This window comes from Oncorhynchus tshawytscha, linkage group LG31 (assembly GCF_018296145.1).
Source record: "Oncorhynchus tshawytscha isolate Ot180627B linkage group LG31, Otsh_v2.0, whole genome shotgun sequence".
Lineage (NCBI taxonomy): Eukaryota > Metazoa > Chordata > Actinopteri > Salmoniformes > Salmonidae > Oncorhynchus > Oncorhynchus tshawytscha.
This window is the reverse complement of record NC_056459.1, coordinates 12605918-12629812: the sequence shown is the minus strand read 5'-3', so window position 1 is coordinate 12629812 and position 23895 is coordinate 12605918. Positions and strand designations below refer to the sequence as shown.

The 23895-nt window shown below is 42.0% G+C and overlaps 1 protein-coding gene across 4 annotated transcripts in view; it reads right to left on the bottom strand.

Annotated features, from left to right (window-relative positions):
• LOC112229686 (rho guanine nucleotide exchange factor 2) overlaps positions 1-23895 on the bottom strand; it is a 67601-nt gene that overhangs the window by 39432 nt on the left and 4274 nt on the right. For 3 of the 4 annotated variants that reach the window (XM_024395643.2, XM_024395644.2, XM_024395645.2), the window contains 5 exons: positions 12738-13021; positions 9389-9563; positions 5131-5239; positions 3674-3713; positions 3043-3187 (listed from right to left, as the gene is read on the bottom strand). In XM_024395643.2, the coding sequence (XP_024251411.1) occupies positions 3043-3187; positions 3674-3713; positions 5131-5239; positions 9389-9563; positions 12738-13021 (753 nt within the window). Of the gene's footprint in view, positions 1-3042; positions 3188-3673; positions 3714-3886; positions 4165-5130; positions 5240-9388; positions 9564-12737; positions 13022-23895 lie in introns of those variants that run through there. The other variant, XM_042309861.1, reaches the window with a different exon arrangement.

The following is a 23895-nucleotide window of genomic DNA, read 5'->3' as shown; positions in this document are numbered from 1 at the left end:
CAAGAAGGATGGGAGTGTGGCGAAGCTGCACAAGGCACTTCCCTCTCCAGAATGCGCTCTCTCCTGCCATTTCATGCACATTCATTGTTTCATAACTTCTTGTTTGCTCTTTGATTGTTAGTGTCTATCAATTCCCCATTACATTACAATGTTTGTTTGGTTACGGTATTATCTGATAATGCATTCAATATATTATTACAGTCGTTTACCGTTCTCATTGTCGGAGTGGACAGGTTTTTTGCAGAGCTAACAACCTATGCTACACTTGTGAGAAATAAGTTTTGGTTTATTTCATTCCATTTACGAGTTTTGTCAATGTCTTTTGTTTGGAGCGCTTCTGTCAAATGTTAAGGACGCGCACCTGAATACGTATATAGGAAGTAGGCCTAGGCTACCTGGCCTGCACACAAATGTAGACCTATAAAATGTGCCCATTTGGGGATGTCTGATAGTATTTCTGATCGTCTTAACTCACCACCTCCAATGAACTGTGGAGCTTACTCAAAAGTAGATTTTTCTTCTCCTCAAACTAAGTAAACAAAGTCTGTTTTTATAATCCATTGAGAATTACAAAAGTTTGATGTATTTGAAAAATATTTCCAGCTCTCTCCCTTCCGATAACAACTTGGCATGAAAGGGAAAAATGTTATGCTCTGATCCTGTGGAAACATAAAATAACTGATGAATTCTTATCCCTTGCACAAATAGCCTACAACTGTGTCTGTCCCGAGCTCACTGGGCAGGAAACTGAGGCCTCAGAATATTTTATACAATGTTGCAAGTTTGCTAGCACAAGCTTCAGGCTGGACACAGTTGATACAATGTTTCAAATTCGTTGCAGACAAGCCTTGCATAGCCAATATGATTTATAGGACATTTATTTTTAAATCAGAAAATGTTCTACCTGCAGGCTGCAATGTTTCTATTTGTTGGCTTTATGTAGGCTATTTTTACATAGTTGGCAATTAAAATGTAAGATTTTTATCATTTTTATTTAGATAGAATTTAGAACCACGACAGTGATTTTTACATAAAGACTATTATAAATTCAATTGAAACTGAAAACTGCTCAACGAAAATGTGTACATGGAAATCATAACTGGCATGCAGATCAGTAGAAAATTGGCACTCCAAATGGAAAAGGTTGCCGAACCATGGTGTAGCCTATTAGTAGCAACTTCAGGAGCATAAGGGCAGAATCTGCAAAGGCCGGCAGTGGGAGGAGGGGGGTCTGGAACAGTTTTATTTCTTCTGGTTAGGCCATCTAGATCTCAGGCTCACTCTTGAGTCTTTTGTGTGTCTTAATTATTTAATCAAACAGCGTGCTTAAGCATCAGACAAGATCAGTACACATAGGTTTTTTTTTTTTTTGGGGGGGGGGGGACAGCCCTAACACACACCACACCAAATAAGTTCCGCCTCATTTAAAAAGTCCCTCAACTTTTCTATCACAAGCTTGTGTTGAAGTCATGTCTCAGTACTCAGCTGATCAGGCCCCTGATTCCTAACCTAAATTTTAGAAGTCAAAATCTGTAAGAAAGAACCAGTCTTAAACATACACAGGCTGTTTGGTCAACTGGTTTGACCAGGTCTTTTACATATAATCATAATGTTACACAGAATCAGCCTTGAAGACAGGGCTCACCTGCTGTAGCCTGTAACCATGCATTCTGGGTAAGCAGACTGTTATGATAACTAGGCATGTCAGACAGAAACCAGCCTGTAAAAGATAAATCACAACTGTTCATTGGATCACCATTGGCTAGGCTTCATATAGTACTCTTATTTATCTAGACCCCCTGACGTGGATAGTATTCTTAGGCTACTTTGTTTAAAAAGTAGATAAAGTGTGTACAACATTCTCTGGGGTTGAGGCATAGTTAGATTTTTCAACCAGACTCCCATGTGGCATGTGTTACAGTGTGTTGCCAATGGTATGTTCTCATGGCCTCCAGTGAGTATATGCTGAAACACTGTCATACATTTCCTGGAACACTCTTCCATGACCATGTGAGTGTGTGGGTGTAAGTGAGTTGGACGTGTGCGTGTGTGTGTGTGATCATTAGTGTGTGTGCCTATGTATGGGTGTGCACATGATGTATAAAGTCCAAGCGAACTGTCTGATACAGGGAAGAGCAAGTTTGAGTCACACTAAATTAGTCAGACTGTTAGTGTTGAATGCCATTGTCCCTTCAGTTTATGGATTGTACAAGCTCTGATGGTTGACTCAGCATTGTCGGGCTGCTTAATGCACCAGTGCCAAAAAAATCCCTAGCCTAGATCTGTTTGTTCAAGGCTGGCATGACAATAATTGTATGAGTTAGCAAGAGAGCAGAAACAGTTTTTGGCCCATGCTACCAACACCTAGCTGTCCTCTACCAGATTCTAACTGGTAGCAGGAGGGTTGACAGTGAGGGAGGGAGAGAAAAGCTGACTGCTAAGCTCTACTGTGCTCAAAACAAAACAAAGTGATTTACTCTGCCCTCTAATGGACATAATTGGTACATACACACTCCCAATAGCACATAGTCACAATTATGCAGTTATCACAACTAATGGCTACTTATGGGACAAGATTATTCCGATATCACCAACTAATGACAACAAACAAATATATGCAGACATATTTATTGACATGTAGTATGTTTATTGTTCGCCATTCCATTTAAGTCATGAGTCAACACACCTTGTTCAAAGGTCAATTTTTTTCTGACTCACTGTCTCCTCTACCATTACTTTGGTAGCAAGTCTACGGGCACACAATTCAATATGATCAGCACCACTATATAGTGTTGTTGTCATAATGATATTACCCTATTAGGAAGTGACCTTAGATGTACAACGGGTTTTAGATAATGTGTGCTGTGGGTTGGTCGGGCGGTTAAGGCCGCCACCAATGGCATATATGCGATCCCATGTCTGCGAGGGATGGAATCCTGATCTTCTACACTGTTTCTCCTCTAAAGGTCTCTCCTTCATTGATATCCATCAATGTCAATAAAAATATGATTGACTCTACTGCAGAAAGTAGGCTTCTCCTACCTTGCGGTTGCCGGCCATCTTGCGTAGGAAACTGAAGGTGCGCTCTAAAGGGCTGCCTGTCCTCTCCTCCCGGGCCTCGTCTCTCTCTACCTCCGTCCAGCTTCCCTCTCTCCCCCAGAGCAGCAGACCCAGGTCACTATCCACACTGCAGGAGGAGAGAAGGAGAACATTACAAGAGAGGAGAGGGGAAAGGACAGGAAAGTTTGACAAAGAAAAGAGAGAAACCGTGAAAGTTTGTGAGAGGATGGAGGTTGGCAAAGGGAAGAATTACAGAGGGGAGAGGGACAGAAGACGGGAACGATTTAGAGAGGATTATAGGAAGAAAAATGATTTGATAAAATGACAAAGAAGAGAGATAGGGAGAAAAGTGGAGAGAGAGAGGAATGCCAGATTGCATATTATCACTGCAGTCTGCTTTTAGGATTGATTGTAAATGGTAATTTAATAACATCGGACACAACTATAAAAAGCACTGTGGCTTCCGTGAGAACAGGATACAGAGCCAGAATGGAGACTGCAATGCGCGAGACAAAACATGCTCAGAATTGAGACGGCGGTTTGCAAAAGGAAATAGATCCAAAATGGCGGCCTCCTTTGCACAAAAGGGAAAATTGGGAGAAAGGCAACTCACCTCTGCGTGGATCCTCCAAGTTGACGGTAGGGTAAAGTCTCTGGAATGCACAGATCAGAAGACATTCAACACACCTTCCTAAACACTCTCCAAAGCTTATGACTCTGGCTGAACTTCTCAATAACAGCTATGCCTAGAACAAGGCAGAAAAAAAAATAAAAAATAAAAAAAATAATTTTTTTAACACACAAAGTAGGTTAATGTCCCAATCACCTGATGCTCATTCAAGGGCTGCAGTGCTATCTTTTACCAAGAAAAAACTTGCCAAGCACAAAGAGTAAGTTGTTATGATAGTGAGAGGCGCAGATAGCCTATAGGCTACTGAGTTTGAGAACAAAGGTTAGAAGAGAGGGATAGGAAGAGAATGATGGAAGATATTATAGTAAAACCAAGTTGGTCATCTGAGCAGGAATTGAAGTGGAGGAGACTAGTGCAGAGCAAGAGCGGAGAGATGGGAGAGTTAGCAGTAGAAATGGAGGCTCTACTGTGAACCTGGGACTGGGGCTAGCGACAGAACAAACACAGGAAGAGCGCTTCCGCACTGCTGCACACACACACACACACAAACACTGGTGCATACACACACAGATGGAGGCATACACACACACAGAGTGGCAGGGGCACACACACAGACAAACAAACCCTTAAGAATCACATACTGAGAGACAAAAGACAGAGTCAAACAATGAGAAATAAAGACTGAAGCATGCACAAACTGAAACACAGTACACACAAACAGTGAAAAACAAAACACACACACCGAGTAACAATCCTGACAAACACACGTGCACAAACTGACAATCATTGGCAAACAAAAACAGGCATGCACTTAGTGCAAATTACAATACCCAATTATAATAATTAAATATACCCACATAACATTTACAAAATTATTCAACTAGTGTAAACAAAAACAAGGCACAATGACACAGTCTAGATACGTTACAGACCGCATAAAGGGAAGAAAGACCCTCTGCAGTGAGAGCAGCGTTTGGGAAGAGTCAGGAGTTTATAGACTTACTCAAATCTAGAGATGACTACAAGGATACACTCTGCCCAGAAAACATTGGAATCAGCTACTTTAGCGCTTCAGGTAACATTCCTTGGCTGCGTTCCAATTCTCTACCCTTCTCCACAAAGTATACAGTCCCCTTCATGGACTGAATTTAAAAAGGAATGGACAGACAGATGTAAGAAATACGGGAGAAACGAGTGTACACTTTAGGGGGAAGGGATACAGAATATGACCGCAGGCAGCCCATGTGACCCCTTTAACGCTGTGAACTTGTGTCTGACCACAGGTTGTGTTCATTAGGGCACACAACAGAACACTATTAAATGTTTTGCAAAAGGAAACAAAAATCTGTGTTTCTTATTGGACAGTTCCAGGTAGGCCCTCCCCGTTTTCTTTGTTTGGTACATAATGAACACAAACCAGGCGTGCAGTGTCGGATTACCGTAGCAGTCAGAGCGTGGTCGGGGGGCCGTGCTTTGAAGGTTTCTGTGACGCGCCACACTGAGGGTCGGGGCCGATGCACTGCAACCCTGCAGCTGGTTTGACTGCTCCTGTTTTACACACAGTTACACAAAATGAGCATTGCACTGCTCCTGTGACCAAACAACAAGTTGGAGCAAAAAAAAATATTTTGACATATACAGTTCAAGTTGGAAGTTTACATACACCTTAGCCAAATACATTTAAACTCAAGTTCACAATTTCTGACATTTAATCGTATTAAAAATTCCCTCTTAGGTCAGTTAGGATCACCACTTTATTTTAAGAATGTGAAATGTCAGAATAATAGTAGAGAGAATGATTTACTTCAGCTTTTATCTTTTTCATCACACTCCCAGTGGGTCAGAAGTTTACATAACCTCAATTAGTATTTGGTAGCATTGCTTTTAAATTGTTTCACTTGGGTCAAACTTCAGGTAGCCTTCCACAAGCTTCCCACAATAAGTTGGGTGAATTTTGGCCCATTTCCTCCTGACAAAGCTGGTGAAATGGAGTCAGGTTTGTAGGCCTCCTTGCTCGCACATGCTTTTTCAGTTCTGCCCACAAATTTTCTATAGGATTGAGGTCAGGGCTTTGTGATGGCCACTCCAATACCTTGACTTTGTTGTACTTAATTATTTTGTATTTATTTCACCTTTATTTAACCAGGTAGGCTAGTTGAGAACAAGTTCTCATTTGCAATTGCGACCTGGCCAAGATAAAGCATAGCAGTGTGAACAGACAACACAGAGTTACACATGGAGTAAACAATTAACAAGTCAATAACACAGTAGAAAAAAAAGAGAGTCTATATACATTGCGTGCAAAAGGCATGAGGAGGTAGGCGAATGATTACAATTTTGCAGATTAACACTGGAGTGATAAATGATCAGATGGTCATGTACAGGAAGAGATATTGGTGTGCAAAAGAGCAGAAAAGTAAATAAATACAAACAGTATGGGGATGAGGTAGGTAAAAATGGGTGGGCTATTTACCGATAGACTATGTTCAGCTGCAGCGATCGGTTAGCTGCTCAGATAGCAGATGTTTGAAGTTGGTGAGGGAGATAAAAGTCTCCAACTTCAGTGATTTTTGCAATTCGTTCCAGTCACAGGCAGCAGAGAACTGGAACGAAAGGCGGCCAAATGAGGTGTTGGCTTTAGGGATGATCAGTGAGATACACCTGCTGGAGCGCGTGCTACGGATGGGTGTTGCCATCGTGACCAGTGAACTGAGATAAGGCGGAGCTTTCCCTAGCATGGACTTGTAGATGACCTGGAGCCAGTGAGTCTGGCGACGAATATGTAGCGAGGGCCAGCCGACTAGAGCATACAAGTCACAGTGGTGGGTGGTATAAGGTGCTTTAGTGACAAAACGGATGGCACTGTGATAAACTGCATCCAGTTTGCTGAGTAGAGTGTTGGAAGCAATTTTGTAGATGACATCGCCGAAGTCGAGGATCTGTAGGATAGTCAGTTTTACTAGGGTAGGTTGGCGGCGTGAGTGAAGGAGGCTTTGTTGCGGAATAGAAAGCCGACTCTTGATTTGATTTTCGATTGGAGATGTTTGATATGAGTCTGGAAGGAGAGTTTACAGTCTAGCCAGACACCTAGGTACTTATAGATGTCCACATATTCAAGGTCGGAACCATCCAGGGTGGTGATGCTGGTCAGGCGTGCGGGTGCAGGCAGCGAACGGTTGAAAAGCATGCATTTGGTTTTACTAGCGTTTAAGAGCAGTTGGAGGCCACGGAAGGAGTGTTGTATGGCATTGAAGCTCGTTTGGAGGTTAGATAGCACAGTGTCCAAGGACGGGCCGGAAGTATACAGAATGGTGTCGTCTGCGTAAAGGTGGATCAGGGAATCGCCCGCAGCAAGAGCAACATCATTGATATATACAGAGAAAAGAGTCGGCCCGAGGATTGAACCCTGTGGCACCCCCATAGAGACTGCCAGAGGACCGGACAGCATGCCCTCCGATTTGACACACTGAACTCTGTCTGCAAAGTAATTGGTGAACCAGGCAAGGCAGTCATCCGAAAAACCGAGGCTACTGAGTCTGCCGATAAGAATATGGTGATTGACAGAGTCGAATGCCTTGGCAAGGTCGATGAAGACGGCTGCACAGTACTGTCTTTTATCGATGGCGGTTATGATATCGTTTAGTACCTTGAGCGTGGCTGAGGTGCACCCGTGACCGGCTCGGAAACCAGATTGCACAGTGGAGAAGGTACGGTGGGATTCGAGATGGTCAGTGACCTGTTTGTTGACTTGGCTTTCGAAGACCTTAGATAGGCAGGCCAGGATGGATATAGGTCTGTAACAGTTTGGGTCCAGGGTGTCTCCCCCTTTGAAGAGGGGGATGACTGCGGCAGCTTTCCAATCCTTGGGGATCTCAGACGATATGAAAGAGAGGTTGAACAGGCTGGTAATAGGGGTTGCGACAATGGCGGCGGATAGTTTCAGAAATAGAGGGTCCAGATTGTCAAGCCCAGCTGATTTGTACGGGTCCAGGTTTGGCAGCTCTTTCAGAACATCTGCTATCTGGATTTGGGTAAAGGAGAAAATGGGGAGGCTTGGGCGAGTAGCTGCGGGGGGGGGGCGGAGCTGTTGGCCGAGGTTGGAGTAGCCAGGCGGAAGGCATGGCCAGCTGTTGAGAAATGCTTATTGAAATGTTCGATAATCATGGATTTATCGGTGTTACCTAGCCTCAGTGCAGTGGGCAGCTGGGAGGAGGTGCTCTTGTTCTCCATGGACTTCACAGTGTCCCAGAACTTTTTGGAGTTGGAGCTACAGGATGCAAACTTCTGCCTGAAGAAGCTGGCCTTAGCTTTCCTGACTGACTGCGTGTATTGGTTCCTGACTTCCCTGAACAGTTGCATATCGCGGGGACTATTCGATGCTATTGCAGTCCGCCACAGGATATTTTTGTGCTGCTCGAGGGCAGTCAGGTCTGGAGTGAACCAAGGGCTATATCTGTTCTTAGTTCTGCATTTTTTGAACGGGGCATGCAAGAATGACCAGGCATCCTCAACTGACGGGATGAGGTCAATGTCCTTCCAGGATACCCGGGCCAGGTCGATTAGAAAGGCCTGCTCACAGAAGTGTTTTAGGGAGCGTTTGACAGTGGTGAGGGGTGGTCGTTTGACTGCGGCTCCGTAGCGGATATAGGCAATAAGGCAGTGATCGCTGAGATCCAGGTTGAAGACAGCGGAGGTGTATTTGGAGGGCCAGTTGGTCAGGATGACGTCTATGAGGGTGCCCTTGTTTACAGATTCAGGGTTGTACCTGGTGGGTTCCTTGATGATTTGTGTGAGATTGAGGGCATCTAGCTTAAGCCATTTTGCCACAACTTTGGTAGTATGCTTAGGGTCATTGTCCATTTAGAAGACCCACTTGCGACCAAGCTTTAACTTCCTGACTGATGTCTTGATGTTGCTTCAATATATCCACATAATTTCCCCTCCTCATGATGCCATCTATTTTGTGAAGTGCACTAGTCCCTCCTGCAGTAAAGCACCCCCACAACATGATGCTGCCACCCCCGTGCTTCACGGTTGGGATGGTGTTCTTCGGCTTGCAAGCCTCCCCCTTTTTCCTCCAAACATAATGATGGTTATTGGCTCTATTTGTTTCATCAGACCAGAGGACATTTCTCCAAAAAGTAAGATCTTTGTCCCCATGTGCAGTTGCAAACCGTAGTCTGGCTTTTTTATGGTGGTTTTGGAGCAGTGGCTTCTTCCTTGCTGAGCGGCCTTTCAGGTTATGTCGATATAGGACTCGTTTTACTGTGGATATAGATACTTTTGTACCCGTTTCCTCCAGCATCGTCACAAAGTCCATTGCTGTTGTTCTGGGATTGATTTGCACTTCCTCTGTTCTCCTCGGTAGATATTCCATTAAAAATCTGCCATTTCCAGCTACAATAATCATTTACAACATTAACAAGGTCTACACAATATTTCTGATTAATTTGATGTTATTTTAAATGGACGAAAAAAATTGCTTTTCATTCAAAAACAAGGACCTTTCTAAGTGACCCCCAAACTTTTGAACGGTTTGTACATTAACATTACAACTACAAAAAACATTACATTTTGCTCATCCCACAACTTTCATAGCATTAAAAGTCCCTATGGTTTTCTCAATACATGCATTTCAATTCAGAATGAGTGACAGCCTGCTCTTCCAATCACACAACTCTAATTGTACAGGCTCACCTCCAATATGGAGTAGTGCTGCACGTCAGACCCGGCCTCTTCCTCTGTGAGGGAGGACAGGGAGCCCTCCTGGGTAATGGGGTTCCTCCGAGGATCCCTCCCCCCTCGCCGGACATCCAGCGCCACACCCAGAACCTTCTCCATCTCCTCGGGGTCCAGGTTCTCCAGACTCACACTAAGGGAAGATTCAGTTCAGTTGAACTTTATTTATCCCCTCAGGAGCAATTAAGAAAGGCATTGTCAGTTTACACATATAGAAATCCTCCAAAAATACATACAGACATCACATTTCCCAATAAATTATCCTGATACATTTGCAGAATAGAAGTAGAGAGAAGAAAGACAAGAAAGGGAAAGTCTGCAAAAAGTAACCAACATAGAAGTGGAAGGGTCTCTCTCTTCTGTAAAGAAAGTCTCCGAACACTTATACACACTACCATTCACTAGTTCACAATGACTATAGTTGCAGATGAGAGGTTGTCTCCGTAACTCCTGATACGTGTCAAGGCAAGGAGGTGTGTGTGTGTTATGGTTGTAACACTGTCTAACTGGACCTGTCGTGGTGTTTTCTGTGTGTGAGGGGAGGGGGAGAGATGTTGTCCAACAATGGCTACTCTCTGGGCGGTGTGCGTGTGCATGCAAGAGAGAGGCAGAGTGCCCATAACAGTGTGAGTTGGAATGCATGTGCTCATACAGTGCATTCAGAAAGTATTCAGACCCATTCCCATTTTGTTAAGTTACAGCCTTATTCTAAAATGGATTAAATACAAAATTTTCCTCGTCCCAATAACCCATAATGACAAAGTGAAAACTGTTTTTTAAACTATTTTTTGCAAATGTTTTAAAAATAAAAAACAGAAATACCTTATTTACATAAGTATTCAGACCCTTTGCTATGAGACTTGAAATTGAGCTCAGGTGCATCCTGTTTCCATTGATCATCCTTGAGATTTTTCTACAATTTGAATGGAGTCCACCTGTGGAAAGGCACAAATCGGTCTATAAAAAAGGTCCACAGTTGACAGTGCATGTCAGAACAAAAACCAAGCAATGAGGTCGAAGGAATTGTCTGTAGAGCTCCGAGACAGGATTGCGTCGAGGCACAGATGTGGGGAAGGGTAACAAAAACTGTCTGCAACATTGAAGGTGCCCAAGAACACAGTGGCCTCCATCATTCTGAAATGGAAGAAGTTTGGAATCACCAACACTCTCCATAGAGCTGGCTGCCCGGCCAAATTGAGCAATCAGGGGAGAAGGGCCTTTGTCAGGGAGGTGACCAAGAACCCGATGGTCACTTTGACAGAGCTCCAGAGTTCTTCTGTAGGGATGGGAGAACCTTCCAGAAGAACAACCATCTCTGCAGCACACCACCAATCGGGCCTTTATGGTAGAGTGGCCATACGGAAGCTACTCCTCAGTAAAAAGCACATGACAGTCCGCTTAGAGTTTGCTAAAAGGCACCTCAAGGACTCGCAGACCATGAGAAACAAGATTCTCTGGTCTGATGAAACCAAGACGGAACTCTTTGGCCTCAATGCCAAGTGTCAAGTCTGGAGGAATCCTGGCACCATCCCTACAGTGAAGCATGGTCAGGACAGAAGGAAAGATGAACAGAGAAAGTACAGAGAGGTCCTTGATGAAAACCTGTTCCAGAAAGCTCAGGACCTCAGACTGGGGTGAAGGTTCACCTTCTAACAGGACTACGACCCTAAGCACACAGCCAAGACAACACAGAAGTAGTTTTGGGACAAGTCTCTGAATGTCCTTAAGTGGCCCAGCCAGAGCACGGACTTGAACCCGATCAAACATCTCTGGAGAGACCTAAAAATAGCTGTTAAGCGACACTCCCCATCCAACCTGACAGAGCTTGGGAGGATCTGCAGAGAAAAATGGAGAAACTCCCCAAATACAGGTGTGTCAAGCTTGTACCGTCATTCCCAAGAAGACTTGAGGCTGTAATCACTGCCAAAGGTGGTTCAACAAAGTACTGAGGTAAAGGGTCTGAATACTTATGTAAATGTAACATCAGTGTTTTATTTTAATACATTTGCAAAAAAATTCTAAACATATATTTATATGCTTTGTCATTATGGGGTATTGGGTGTTGATTGATGAAGAAAAAAAAAGATTTAATCCATTTTAGAATACGGCTGAAACTTAAAATCTGGTAAAAGTCGAGGGGTATGAATTCCTTCCCTAAGGCACTGTATGTCTGTGAATCTGGACACAGAACACTCCCAATTCTCTACCCAAGACAGGGCCGTTGTGGGATAAACCAACCCTTACAAGTCATATCACCAAGCTTTCATCAAGGCTTGTGCCAAATATGATTTACCTTGTACCTAACACCCACTGGAAATGTGTTATTGTCAGGTAAATCATGTGACGAGGTGAAAAGGAGGCACTTTTAAGAGATGTGGAGACAGTCTCAACAACTAAAAAGGCATTTAAGGAAAATTCTACCCAATAACTATCTCAACAACTAAAAAAGCATTCAAGGGCAATTCTACCCAATAACTATCTTTTGGCATTTGTTTCATTAGTCCATTGTTGACATAGTCCCAAACTGTCATCATGAGGGGATGATTTCTGTATTTTGAAAGCTACCTAACTTGAAAACTTGATTGCTGACAAGCAAAACCTTTTTTGACTACGTCAAACAATGGACTAATTAAATAAATGCCAAAAGATAGTTATTGGGTGGAGTTTTCCTTTAAAGCTTCCTATGAATTTTGTGAAAGAGAGAGAGTGAAAAAGAGAGTGAGTAGGGGGTTAACTGCCAGTGAGCAGTCCCTCCAGGATTTCGTGATTGCAAACAATTTAGCAAAATCAAGCAGTACAAAGAGGGCTTGCAATTTCAACCAATCACTGCACATTTACCGAACAGCATGGTTCAACCAAGCCACACGTCAAACGTTCCCTCGTCAGCGCATTTTTGCGCCAAATTGGACAAAATGCACAATGCCACGCACAATGTCAGAATTGCTGCAGCAAATCAGGCATTTTTCCCCGCAAATATCAGAAATAATCCCTGCTAAATTCTGGAGGGACTGCCTGATATCCACAATATATACGAATACGGTTTTCAAATAAATCATACACGGATGCTGATAGATTTGACTGTATATTTGGGTGTGAACATGTGATTTAAGAGTGTGTGGATAAGAGTGTCTATTAAAGCTATATTGTAGTTGTGTGGTGGGATTGGGGACTCTTGACAAAAAAAATGTACAAATTTCCATTGTTTCTGTATAATAGATTTTTTTTTTTTTAAATATTGTATTGTAAATGGATAAAATATTAACATAAAGATTCCCGAAAATAATTGTGTGTTTATTGCGCCCCTTACCTGCGGTTGTCGCTGGGTTCCATCCCCTTCTGCTGCACCGTAACGATAGCTCCGGGCTCCCAACTGTGTCTCCTCCAGGGGTCCAGGTGGGTGAGGTGACGGGTGGCCGGAGAGCGCAGGGTAACCCCCCCGGCCCTGCCAACCCCCTTCACCCCAGGGCCTGGGGAGCATGGCGGGGAGGGGAACGGGAAATTGGGGGGGGTGGGTGGTATGGAGGAGGAAGAGGGCAGGCAAGCTGGTGGGTGGGCGTACGAGGAAGGGGTGGTCGGCATCTGGATGAGGAGCTGAAGTGAGAGAGGGGCACAGTGAGAGCTCATACTGTTCACTAGGGATGGGCGATGTCAACCTTTGTCCTATGGGGATTATGTGGCCATAAAACATTGTGATGTGCCATCACCCCCCAAAATGTATTTAAAATGTTAGATTTTTTATTTTTTATGCACCATGCAGAAATCGCGCCACCATTTCATGGTTGCGAAAATTAAAATAGTTTGCCTAATTTCAGTTTGTAAGACAAAACAAGCAAATATAGTGAATCATTGTACCATCTAAACTGCTGTGAAATATCTTTTCCATAAACAAAAATATTGCATTTTCAGCTGTTTGAAGCTGGTGTACAAAACCAAAAGTAAACGATGGAAAACTAAACTTAAGCACGAGAAGCATAGAAATAGCGCACATAGAACAGATCTACCGCTTCTTAGACTTGCTTTCAATGAGAATGACAGATTTTATGTGAATTCGGTCGGGTCACCCAGAAAGTTACATATCGCAGTTTTAACTCAGCTAAAGACAACAGTTGGCTATAGCGCAAAATCAAATGCAACTGGACAAATCATGACGAAAGATAATGTTGTTGAAAGCCTGGGCAGAGGCTAAGTGCAGGCAAATCTTTTCTAATATTTCTTTCTGGTGGAGGACCTTTAGCGTGGAGCAGGTTTGTGTGTTTGTCTGTCTGGCGCACTCTGATAGAGCAGTGACTGTCTGATGAGGGATGACTAGGGATGCACAATATATCGGTGAACATATCGGAATCTGTCGATATTAGCTAAAAATGCCAACATCGGTATCGGCCCGATGTCTAGTTTAACGCCGATTTGCAAAACCGATGTTAAAGCCGACGTGTGTACCTATATAACACAGGTACATGAGGCAATGACGCCACATAACATTTTGCGCTACACGTGCAAAAACAGCATTCCTAACCTAGCCCACAATGACTGCTGTGTGGATCGAGCAGTCAACAAGTCGAGCAGCCATTTGAAAGAGTAAGAACATTTCAGCGAGACAACTCAAAAGGCAAAATCCATTAAAGCCAAGATAATGGAATTCATTGCCCTTGACAATCAACCGCTCTCTGTCGTGGGTGATGTTGGCTTTCGCCGACTGATTAAGCACCGGTACACATGTCGCCCTACCGAAGTTACACAGTAATAGCGTCACTGCTATTAGCGTCACAACATACTATGGAATGCCGTTTGGGTCTTTGCATGTCAAAGATACACGTCAAATAACACTATTTGACACGTTAAATAAGCTTTTAATTTGCAACGTCAAATAACACAGTTCTTTTACAGAACAGCTAGATCTACTGTCTATATTATATTATGACAGACCAGCTAGATCTACTGTCTCTATTATAATATGACAGACCAGCTAGATCTACTGTCTCTATTTTAATATGACCAATCACGAACGATGTGTTTACAATACCGCATTGGTAATAAAGCATTATTTGTTTGACCACAACTTCTGGGGTAGCTAGCTTTAGCTTGGTACCCTAGCTATCACCAATACAGCCAGCCTAAAAACAATGACCAGTAGAAACTGCAGTCATTTTCATTATTCTTAGCAATGATTTAGGAATCCTTGTGAATAAGTATTAGCGAGGTAGCCACTTGTTGTTTGCCTATTGAAATTGAACTTCAGTTCATGAAAATAAATAGCTAGCCAGCTACTTAACCCTGTTGCCCAAAGCTAACATTATAAGCAGCCCGGTAGCTTCATCTGGCTAGTGAGGCTCGACCGGACCGGGTTGTGTTGTGAAGCTAGCCACAATAAGGATTAGGCACAATAGTGGATTTTGCGGTTTGCCTTCAAAAGTACCTCTTGAAAGTGATGCAAAAGGTTACAATTGGTGGAATCATGCCATATATAGACTAGATAAATGTTAAACACGGTTGGAATGTGAAGCAATGTAATGGGGTATCGGTCTACTCGGTGACACCCACAGAATCTAACTCTTATCGCGGGACTGTGAGTGTGTGAAATCATCTCCCCAGTCAGCCTATTGTGTGTATTGACATTCATATTGCACTGTACAGCTTTGGCTAAGGATTGGGGATCAATGAAATGGGGTATCAGTCTACTCAATACCCAGAGTTATCAGACTCCAAAACATCCACGTAGTATTGTTTTTCCTCTGGAATATTGTTCATCACACATAGGTTGACAAATGTGGCTCAATTTACAGTTGTTTCAGAGACCCACAATAAGAGCTACGACGCTAATGTTCTCTGGGTGTCACTGAGTAGACTAATACCCCATGTCCTTGATCCATAATCTATAGGTAAGGCTGTACAGTGAAATAAGTATGCTGCTAATGCAATTCTAAAGTATAATACATCCAGTGTGATTTTAGATTTGTTAAATTTACAAATTGTCTCTTGTTCATTTTATAACATTACAACCTCATTTAGCATGATCTATTCAATTACGCCATAATTCTACTATTTGTGTCACTGTCGATGACATACATTTATTTTGAAAGCTAACTGCAAAGTCTACTATTGTATCTAATCCTTTTTGTGGCTAGCTTCACATAGATGAGTCCGCCCACCATTAATCAAATAAGAATGGTCTTATAAATTAGGGTTATTTTAGATGACACCTAGCTATATAGTTAGCTAGCTAACTATATAGCTACTGAAACAGATGTCGTTTTTGCTATGTTTTTGGGGAAGAACAGTGTTTGCATCCATGAGCTAGCTAGCTTTTTTTTTATATGATCAGCACTGTAGGTGTGCGAGACAACTTTACCAGCATCATAGCATACGTATCAATGAAATATAGTTATTATACATTGATTACACCATGTAAAAAAACAACACTTTAAATTATTATTATTATATGATGCAGTCATATACAGGTCCTGATTGGTCAACAAGCTTATTTGACAAAGACCCAAACGGCGTTCCATAGTATGAGAAATCCTGGTTGAGAATGAAACGACTGAACAAATGAACAACGAAACAGCACAGCAAGTGAAAGAAATAGCTTTTGATTAATGTTTTACTGGTCAGTGTGGTGTGTGTAACCTTTATTTAACTAGGCAAGTCAGTTAAGAATAAATTCTTATTTACAATGACAGCCTACCCCGGCCAAACCTGGACGACGCTGGACCAATTGTGCGCCACCCTATGGGACTCCCAATCACAGCCAGATGTGATACAGCCTGGATTCGAACCAGGGACTGTAGTGACGCCTCTTGCACTGAGATGCAGTGCCTTATATCGTTGCGTCCATGTGTTAACTATAACTGTACTAGAATGCTTAAAAAGTCAGCTAAAATTGTAAATATCTGTCTCAGGTTTTTTTGGCAAGGAAAATATTGGATATCGGTGGATCACTAATTATGACATCATTGCCTGGATAAAGTAGTCCACTGTCTTCAGAACTTGATACTTGCTTAATTTGCCTCAAAACAGAAAAAAAATATTATAGTTCGTTCTATTATAAAGCTGTGATTGAGAATAGCCTATGCCTTGGCTTAGGCTACAGACCAGGGGTGTCAAACTAATTCCACAAAATAATTCATATCGGGTTGAGGTCAGGACACTGACTGGGCCACTCCAGTAGGTGTATTTTCTTCTGTTGAAGCCATTCGGTTGCTGATTTACTTCTGTGTTTTGGGTTTTTGTCCTGTGGCATCACCCAACCCATCCTCCTGCAAAATGTCTTGATAAAACTTGGAAATTCATTTTTCCGTCAATGATAGCAACCTATCCAGGCCCTGAGGCAGCAAAGCAGCTCCAAACCCTGATAGTCCCTTCACCATACTTTACAGTTGGGAGGAGGTTTGGATGTTGGTTTGCTGTGCTGTGCCTTTTTTTCCCTCCAAACTCAACTTTAGTTTAATCAGTCCACAGAATATTTTGCCAGTAGCGCTGTGGAACATCCAAGATGCTCTTTGCGAACTTCAGACGAGCTGCAATGTTTTTTTTGGACAGCAGTGGTTTCTTCCGTGGTGTCCTCCCATGAACACCATTCTTGTTTAGTGTTTTACGTATCGTAGACTCGTCAACAGAGATGTTAGCATGTTCCAGAGATTTATGTAAGTCTTTAGCTGACACTCTAGGATTCTTCTTAATTACACCTCATTGAGCATTCTGCGCTGTGCTCTTGCAGTCATCTATACAGGATGGCCACTCCTAGGGAGAACTTTCTCCATTTATAGACAATTTGTCTTACCGTGGACTGATGAACATCAAGGCTTTTAGATATACTTTTGTAACCCTTTCCAGCTTTATGCAAGTCAACGATTTTTATTCTTGGGTCTTCTGAGGTCTATTTTGTTCAAGGCATGGTTCACATCAGGCAATGTTTCTTGAGAATAGCAAACTCAAATTTTGTAAGTGTTTTTTTTATAGCGCAGGACAGCTCTAACCAACATCTCCAATCTTGTCTCAATGATTGTACTCCAGGTCAGCCAACTCCTGAATCCAATTAGCTTTTGAAGAAGTCATTAGCTTTTTACAACCTACACTGTGAATGTTTAAATTATGTGTTCAATACAGACAAGAAAAATACAATAGTTTGTGTGTTATTAGTTTAAGCAGACTGTGTGTATGTTGTTGTGACTTAAAATTGGATCTGATCTTCATCTATGACCAATTTATGCAGAAAACCAGATAATTCCAAAGGATTCACATACTTTTTCTTGCCACTGTATTCTTAATAAGATTAAAAACTTGCACCATTAATTCCATTATAAAAAAAATGGAAAGAATATGGCACAACAACAAACCTGCCAAGAAAGGGCCGCCCATCAAAACTCACAGACCAGGCAAGGAGGGCATGAATCAGAGAAGCAACAAAGAGACCAAAGATAACCCTGAAGCAGCTGCAAAGCTCCACAGCGGAGATTGGAGTGTCTGTCCATAGGACCACTTTAAGCCGTACACTTCACAGAGCTGGGCTTTACGGAAGAGTGGCCAGAAAAAAAAGCAAACGTATTGTGTTCGCCAAAAGACTCCCCAAACATATGGAAGAAGGTACTCTGGTCAGATGAGACTAAAATGTAGCTTTTTGGCCATCAGGGAAAACACTATGTCTGGTGCAAACGCAACACCTCATCACCCTGAGAACACCATCCCCCACAGTGAAGCATTGTGGTGGCAGCATCATGCTGTGGGGATGTTTTTCCCCATAGGCAGGGACTGGGAAACTGGTCAGAATTTGAAGGAATGATGGATGGCGCTAAATACAGGGAAATTCTGGAGGGAAACCTGTTTCAGTCTTCATGAGATTTGAGACTGGGATGTAGGTTCACCTTCCAGCAGGACAATGACCCTAAGCATACTGTTAAAGCAATACTCGAGTGGTTTAAGGGGAAACATTTAAATGTCTTGGAATGGCCTAGTCAAAGCCAAGACCTCAATCCAATTGACAATATGTGGTATGACTTAAAGATTTCTGTATACCAGCGGAACCCATCCAACTTGAAGGAGCTAGAGCAGTTTTGCCTTGAAGATCGGGAGAAAATCCCAGTGGCTAGACGTGCCAAGCTTATAGAGACATACCCCAAGAGACTTGCAGCTGTAATTGCCGCAAAAGGTGGCTCTACAAAGTATTGACTTTGGGGGGGTGAATAGTTAAGCACGCTCAAGTTCTCTTTTTTAACCTTATTTCTTGTTTGTTTCACAATAAATAATATTTTGCATCTTCAAAGTGGTAGGTATGTTATGTAAATCAAATAATACAAACCTCAAAAAAAATGAATACTTTCGCAAGCCAATGTTGGCCTACATTGAACACCACACATTGGCTGCTACTATAGGCTGAATGATAGAACTGCTACTTCCATGTTAAAATGTTACATGATGCATTTTCCCCTTATTTGTTTTATTTTTTTAAATGGTAGGCCACTCTGGTAGGCCACATTATGATCAAATAGCCACAGTAGCCTACCTGGCCAATTAAAACAGTAAATTAAAGTGGGTACAGACTCGCACTAAATGCACGCCGGAAGTTGCACAGATTTTTCCCAATGTTCAAGTTTTGCTCAGCAGATCTGAAATTTGCTCAGTGCCGAAAACAATTAGCGGGATCATTGCTGCTGAATACCTTATTTTTCCAGTATAAATGGGTGGATGTGGATGACTAACTTATTAATTCTGTGCAGGACAGGTTTGCATGTTATTGATGTATGCCTCGTCGTTTCGCCACCCAAACCACTGTCTGTCTACCCGATGAACTGGAGGAAAATACTAAAGATACAAGGGTTGGATCTCAAAATGCATTCAACACAATGAATCCAATATGATCTATTCACAACAATTATCCATCAAGTAAAGCATTAGATAAAAACATACAGAAAAATGTAAATCATTGATTTACATCTAAAATCAAATGTTTGGCTAACTTGATATCAATGCTATAAAAGTGGGTTAAGTACAATAAATGAAAATGGGTCAATAACACACAAATGCACTCACGTACACATATCAGGGTTTCCGGACATTTAACAGGCAACATTTTAAATTTACCAGACATGAGAAATCACATTTTGGTTATGGTAAATTATATTAACAGAAGATGCAAGTCGAGGATGCAACGATGTGTGGTCCTTCTTAGCAAATGCAGGAAAGTGCTGTTTGAATGAATGCTTACGAGCCTGCTGCTGACTACCACCGCTCAGTCAGACTGCTCTATCAAATCATAAGCGTAATTATAATATAAGAACACACAGAAATATGAGCCATGGGTCATTAATATGGTCAAATCCAGACACTATCATTTCGAAAACAAAATGTTTATTCTTTCAGTGAAATACGGAACCATTCCGCATTTTATCTAATGGGTGGCATCCCTAACTCTAAATATTGCTGTTACATTGCACAACCTTCAATGTTAGGACATAATTGTGTACAATTCTGGCAAATTAATTACGGTCTTTGTTAGGAAGAAATGGTCTTCACACAGTTCGCAATGAGCCAGGTGGCCCAAACTGCTGCATATACCCTGACTCTGCTTGTAGAGAACGCAAAAGAAGTGACACAATTTCCCTAAATAAAATAAATTCATGTTAGCAGGCAAAATTCATGTTCATTCATGTTAGCAGGCTAAATATGCAGGTTTAAAAATATATACTTGTGTATTGATTTTAAGGAAGGCATTGATGTTTATGGTTAAGGTACACATTTGTGCAACGACGGCGCTTTATTCGCAAATGTGCTTGTTAAATCACCCGTTTGGCAAAGTCACCCTTTTGGCGTAGATAAATGAACAGGCACCACATCATTTATATGCAACGCAGGACAAGCTAGATAAACTAGTAATATCATCAACAGTGTGTAGTTAACTAGTGATTATGTTAAGATTGATTGTTTTTTATAAGATAAGTTTAATGCCAACTAGCACCTTACCCTGGCTCCTTGCTTCACTCGCATAACAGGTAGTCAAGCCTGCCACGCAGTCTCCTCGTGGAGTGCAATGTAATCGGCCATAATCGGTGTACAAAATTGCAGATTACCGATTATGAAAACTTGAAATCGGCCCTAATTAAAATCCGCCATTCCGATTAAATCGGTCAACCTCTAGTCTGAGCACTGATGGAGGGATTCTGCATTCCTGGTGTAACTCAGGCAGTTGTTGTCGCCATCCTTAACCTGTCCCACAGCGCTGTCTTAGGTACTCACAGTACGGACACGTTTCACAGTACTCATGCCTCCTTGCAGCATGCCTAAGGCACGTTCACGCAGATGAGCAGGGACACTGAGCATCTTTCTTTTGGTGTTTTTCCAGAGTCAATAGAAAGGCCTCTTTAGTGTCCTAGGTTTTCATAACTGACCTTAATTGCCTACCGTCTGTAAGCTGTTAGTGTCTTAACGACCGTTCCACAGGTGCTATGTTCATTAATTGTTTATGGTTCATTGAACAAAGGGAACCCGTGTTTAAACCTTTACAATGAAGATCTGTGAAGTTATTTGGATTTTTATGAATTATCTTTGAAAGACAGGGTCCTGAAAAAGGGACGTTTTATGAAAATATCCGTTTGAAATTTATAAAGAGATCTAATAGGCTACTTTGAAGCAAGGTAAGACATGCCTCATAATATGTATTAAAATGTTCAGGTTTCAAACAATTAACCATATTTTTTCTAAATGCATAGCCTACTGCCTCCAGCACATTGCAAAGTGGTGTGTGACGCACTGATGAAGCCTTCCTTCCACTCGAGGGCTCTGTATGCTCAATGCGTGTGATAAGATAAATAAAAAATGTAACTAGGCAAGTCAGTTAAGAACAAATTCCTATTTACGATGACGGCCTACACAGGCCAAAGTGCGCCGCCCTATGGGACTACCATTCACAGACGGTTGTGCTACCCTGGTTCGTATCCAGGCTGTGTCTGTAGTGACGCCTCTAGCACTGAGATGCAGTGCCTTAGACCACTGAGCCGCTCGGGAGCATAACAAATATACTGTAGCCTACACAGGCACCAATTTAATTCCACTAAATTATGCAAATTAACCTATAGACCGATCAGCATGACCATTGAAGTGTATTTATATAAATGAACAGTCTAAAAAGCATTACTTAATGAGATTTTTTCCTTCTCCCGGCCCGTTACCATTTTATTTACCAGCTTTTCAACTGTTTTTTTTTACAGGCCAAACGCCAGCTAACGTAAACACACTTCACCGGAGGTAAAGCATCTACAACTACAGTTGGGGGCATTAAAAAGTAACTTATTCCAAATTTGCTATAGCAACTGTACATCTTTAAATGTGACAGAACTCTCTCATAGGGTGATGCCAAGCTCCAAGTTCATTAGCAATTATCTAACAAATTATGTAGTGAAATATGCCCCAGACAGTGCAGTTACATCCACTTTAAGCAAATGTTTACCTGTACTGCAATACAGGTTAACTTTTGAATGCTCCCAACTATGTTTACTCATGTCTTTGGGAGGGAGTTTGTTTGTGTACTGCGGTGTCTGTGTACAGTGCATTCGGAAATTATTCAAACCCCTTCCCTTTTTCAACCTTTTGTTACGTTAAAGCCTTATTCTAAAAAATGATTTTTTAATTTCTAACTCCATCTACACACAATACCCCATAATGACAAAGCAAAAAACAGCTTTAGATGTGTTAGATATGCAAATACATTAAAAATAAAAACAGAAATACCTTATTTACATAAGTATTCAGACCCTTTGCTATGAGATACTAAATTGAGCACAGGTGCATTCTGTTTCCATTGATCATCCTTGAGATGTTTCTACAACTTGATTGGACATGCCTTGGAAAGGCACACACCTGTCTATAATAAGGTCCCCCAGTTGACAGTGCATGTCAGCGCAAAAACCAAGCCAGGAGGTTGAAGGAATTGTCCGTAGAGCTCCGAGACAGGATTGTGTAGAGGCATAGATAGATTTGGGGAAGGGTACCAAAGAATGTATCCTGCATTAAAGGTCCTCAAGAACACAGTGGCCTCCATCATTCTTAAATGGAAAAACTTTAGAGTCATCAAGACTTCCTAAAGCTGGCCATCTGGCCAAACTGAGCAATCGGGGGAGAAGGGCCCTGGTCAGGGAGGTGACCAACAACCCGATGGTCACTTTGACAGAGCTCCAGAGTTCCTCTGTGGAGATGGAAGAACCTTCCAGCAGGACAACCATCTCTGCAGCACTCCACCAATCAGGCCTTTATGGTAGAGTGGCCATATGGAAGCCACTCCTAAGTAAAAGGCACATGACAGCCCGCTTGGAGTTTGCCAAAAGGCACCTTAAGGACTCGCAGACCATGAGAAACAAGATTCTCTGGTCTGATGAAACCAAGATGGAACTCTTTGGCCTGAATGCCAAGTGTCACATCTGGAGGAAACCTGGCACCATCCCTACGGTGAAGCATGGTGTTGGCAGCATCATGCTGTGGGGATAGGGAGTGGGTGACCAGTCAGGATTGAGGGAAAGATGAACGGAACAAAGTACAGAGAGATCCTTGATGAAAACCTGCTCCAGAGTGCTCAGGACCTCAGACTGGGGCTAAGGTTCACCTTCCAAAAGGACAACGACCCTAAGCACAGAGCCAAGACAATGAGGAGTGACTTTGGGACAAGTCTCATTCCTAAAAAACTTTTTTTCCTTTGTCATTATGGGGTAGTGTGTGTGAGATTGATGAGGGGGGAATAAACAATTTAATCAATTTTAGAATAAGGCTGTAACCTAACAAAATGTAGAAAAAGTCAAGGGTCTGATTACTTTCCGAATGCACTGTATGTTTTTCTATGAGTGTGATAACAGCTTTGAGTGCATCCACATGTCATATAAGCAGAACATCGATGTAAGCACAAGGTTCTACCATGCAATCACACAGTGGGCAAACACTTTGGAGATAAATTAGATTGGCTTTGGATGCCACCACACCCAATAGCACACAGAACAACACGTGCACAACCTTCTGACAACACTCAACCTTTGTACAACCCTTTCACAACACTCATCATGTCTTTGAAAACAAATATAACTTCCCCTAACCCATTATTTTTAGAACACAAAAGGCTATCATAACCCTAAACAAACATACTTAAAAACAGTTTGAAAGCCTTGTATTGAACACATCAAAAAGGTATGATAACACAAAAAAACCAATAGCAAGTTAAATAGATTCCACAACTTTAACACTAGTAATCAATCAAAATCAATCAAATGTATTTATAAAGCCCTTAAAATCAGCCGATGTCACAAAGTGCTACACAGAAACCCAGCCTAAAAACCCCAAACAGAAAGCAATGCAGATGTAGAAGCACAACATTGATACAATGACACTAACTAAACACACAAAGTCACAACATTTTTATAACATTATCCATTATACTGTCATAACATAACACCCTCAGTGAGCATGCTCTTGTGTTGTAATGGACAAATGAATAG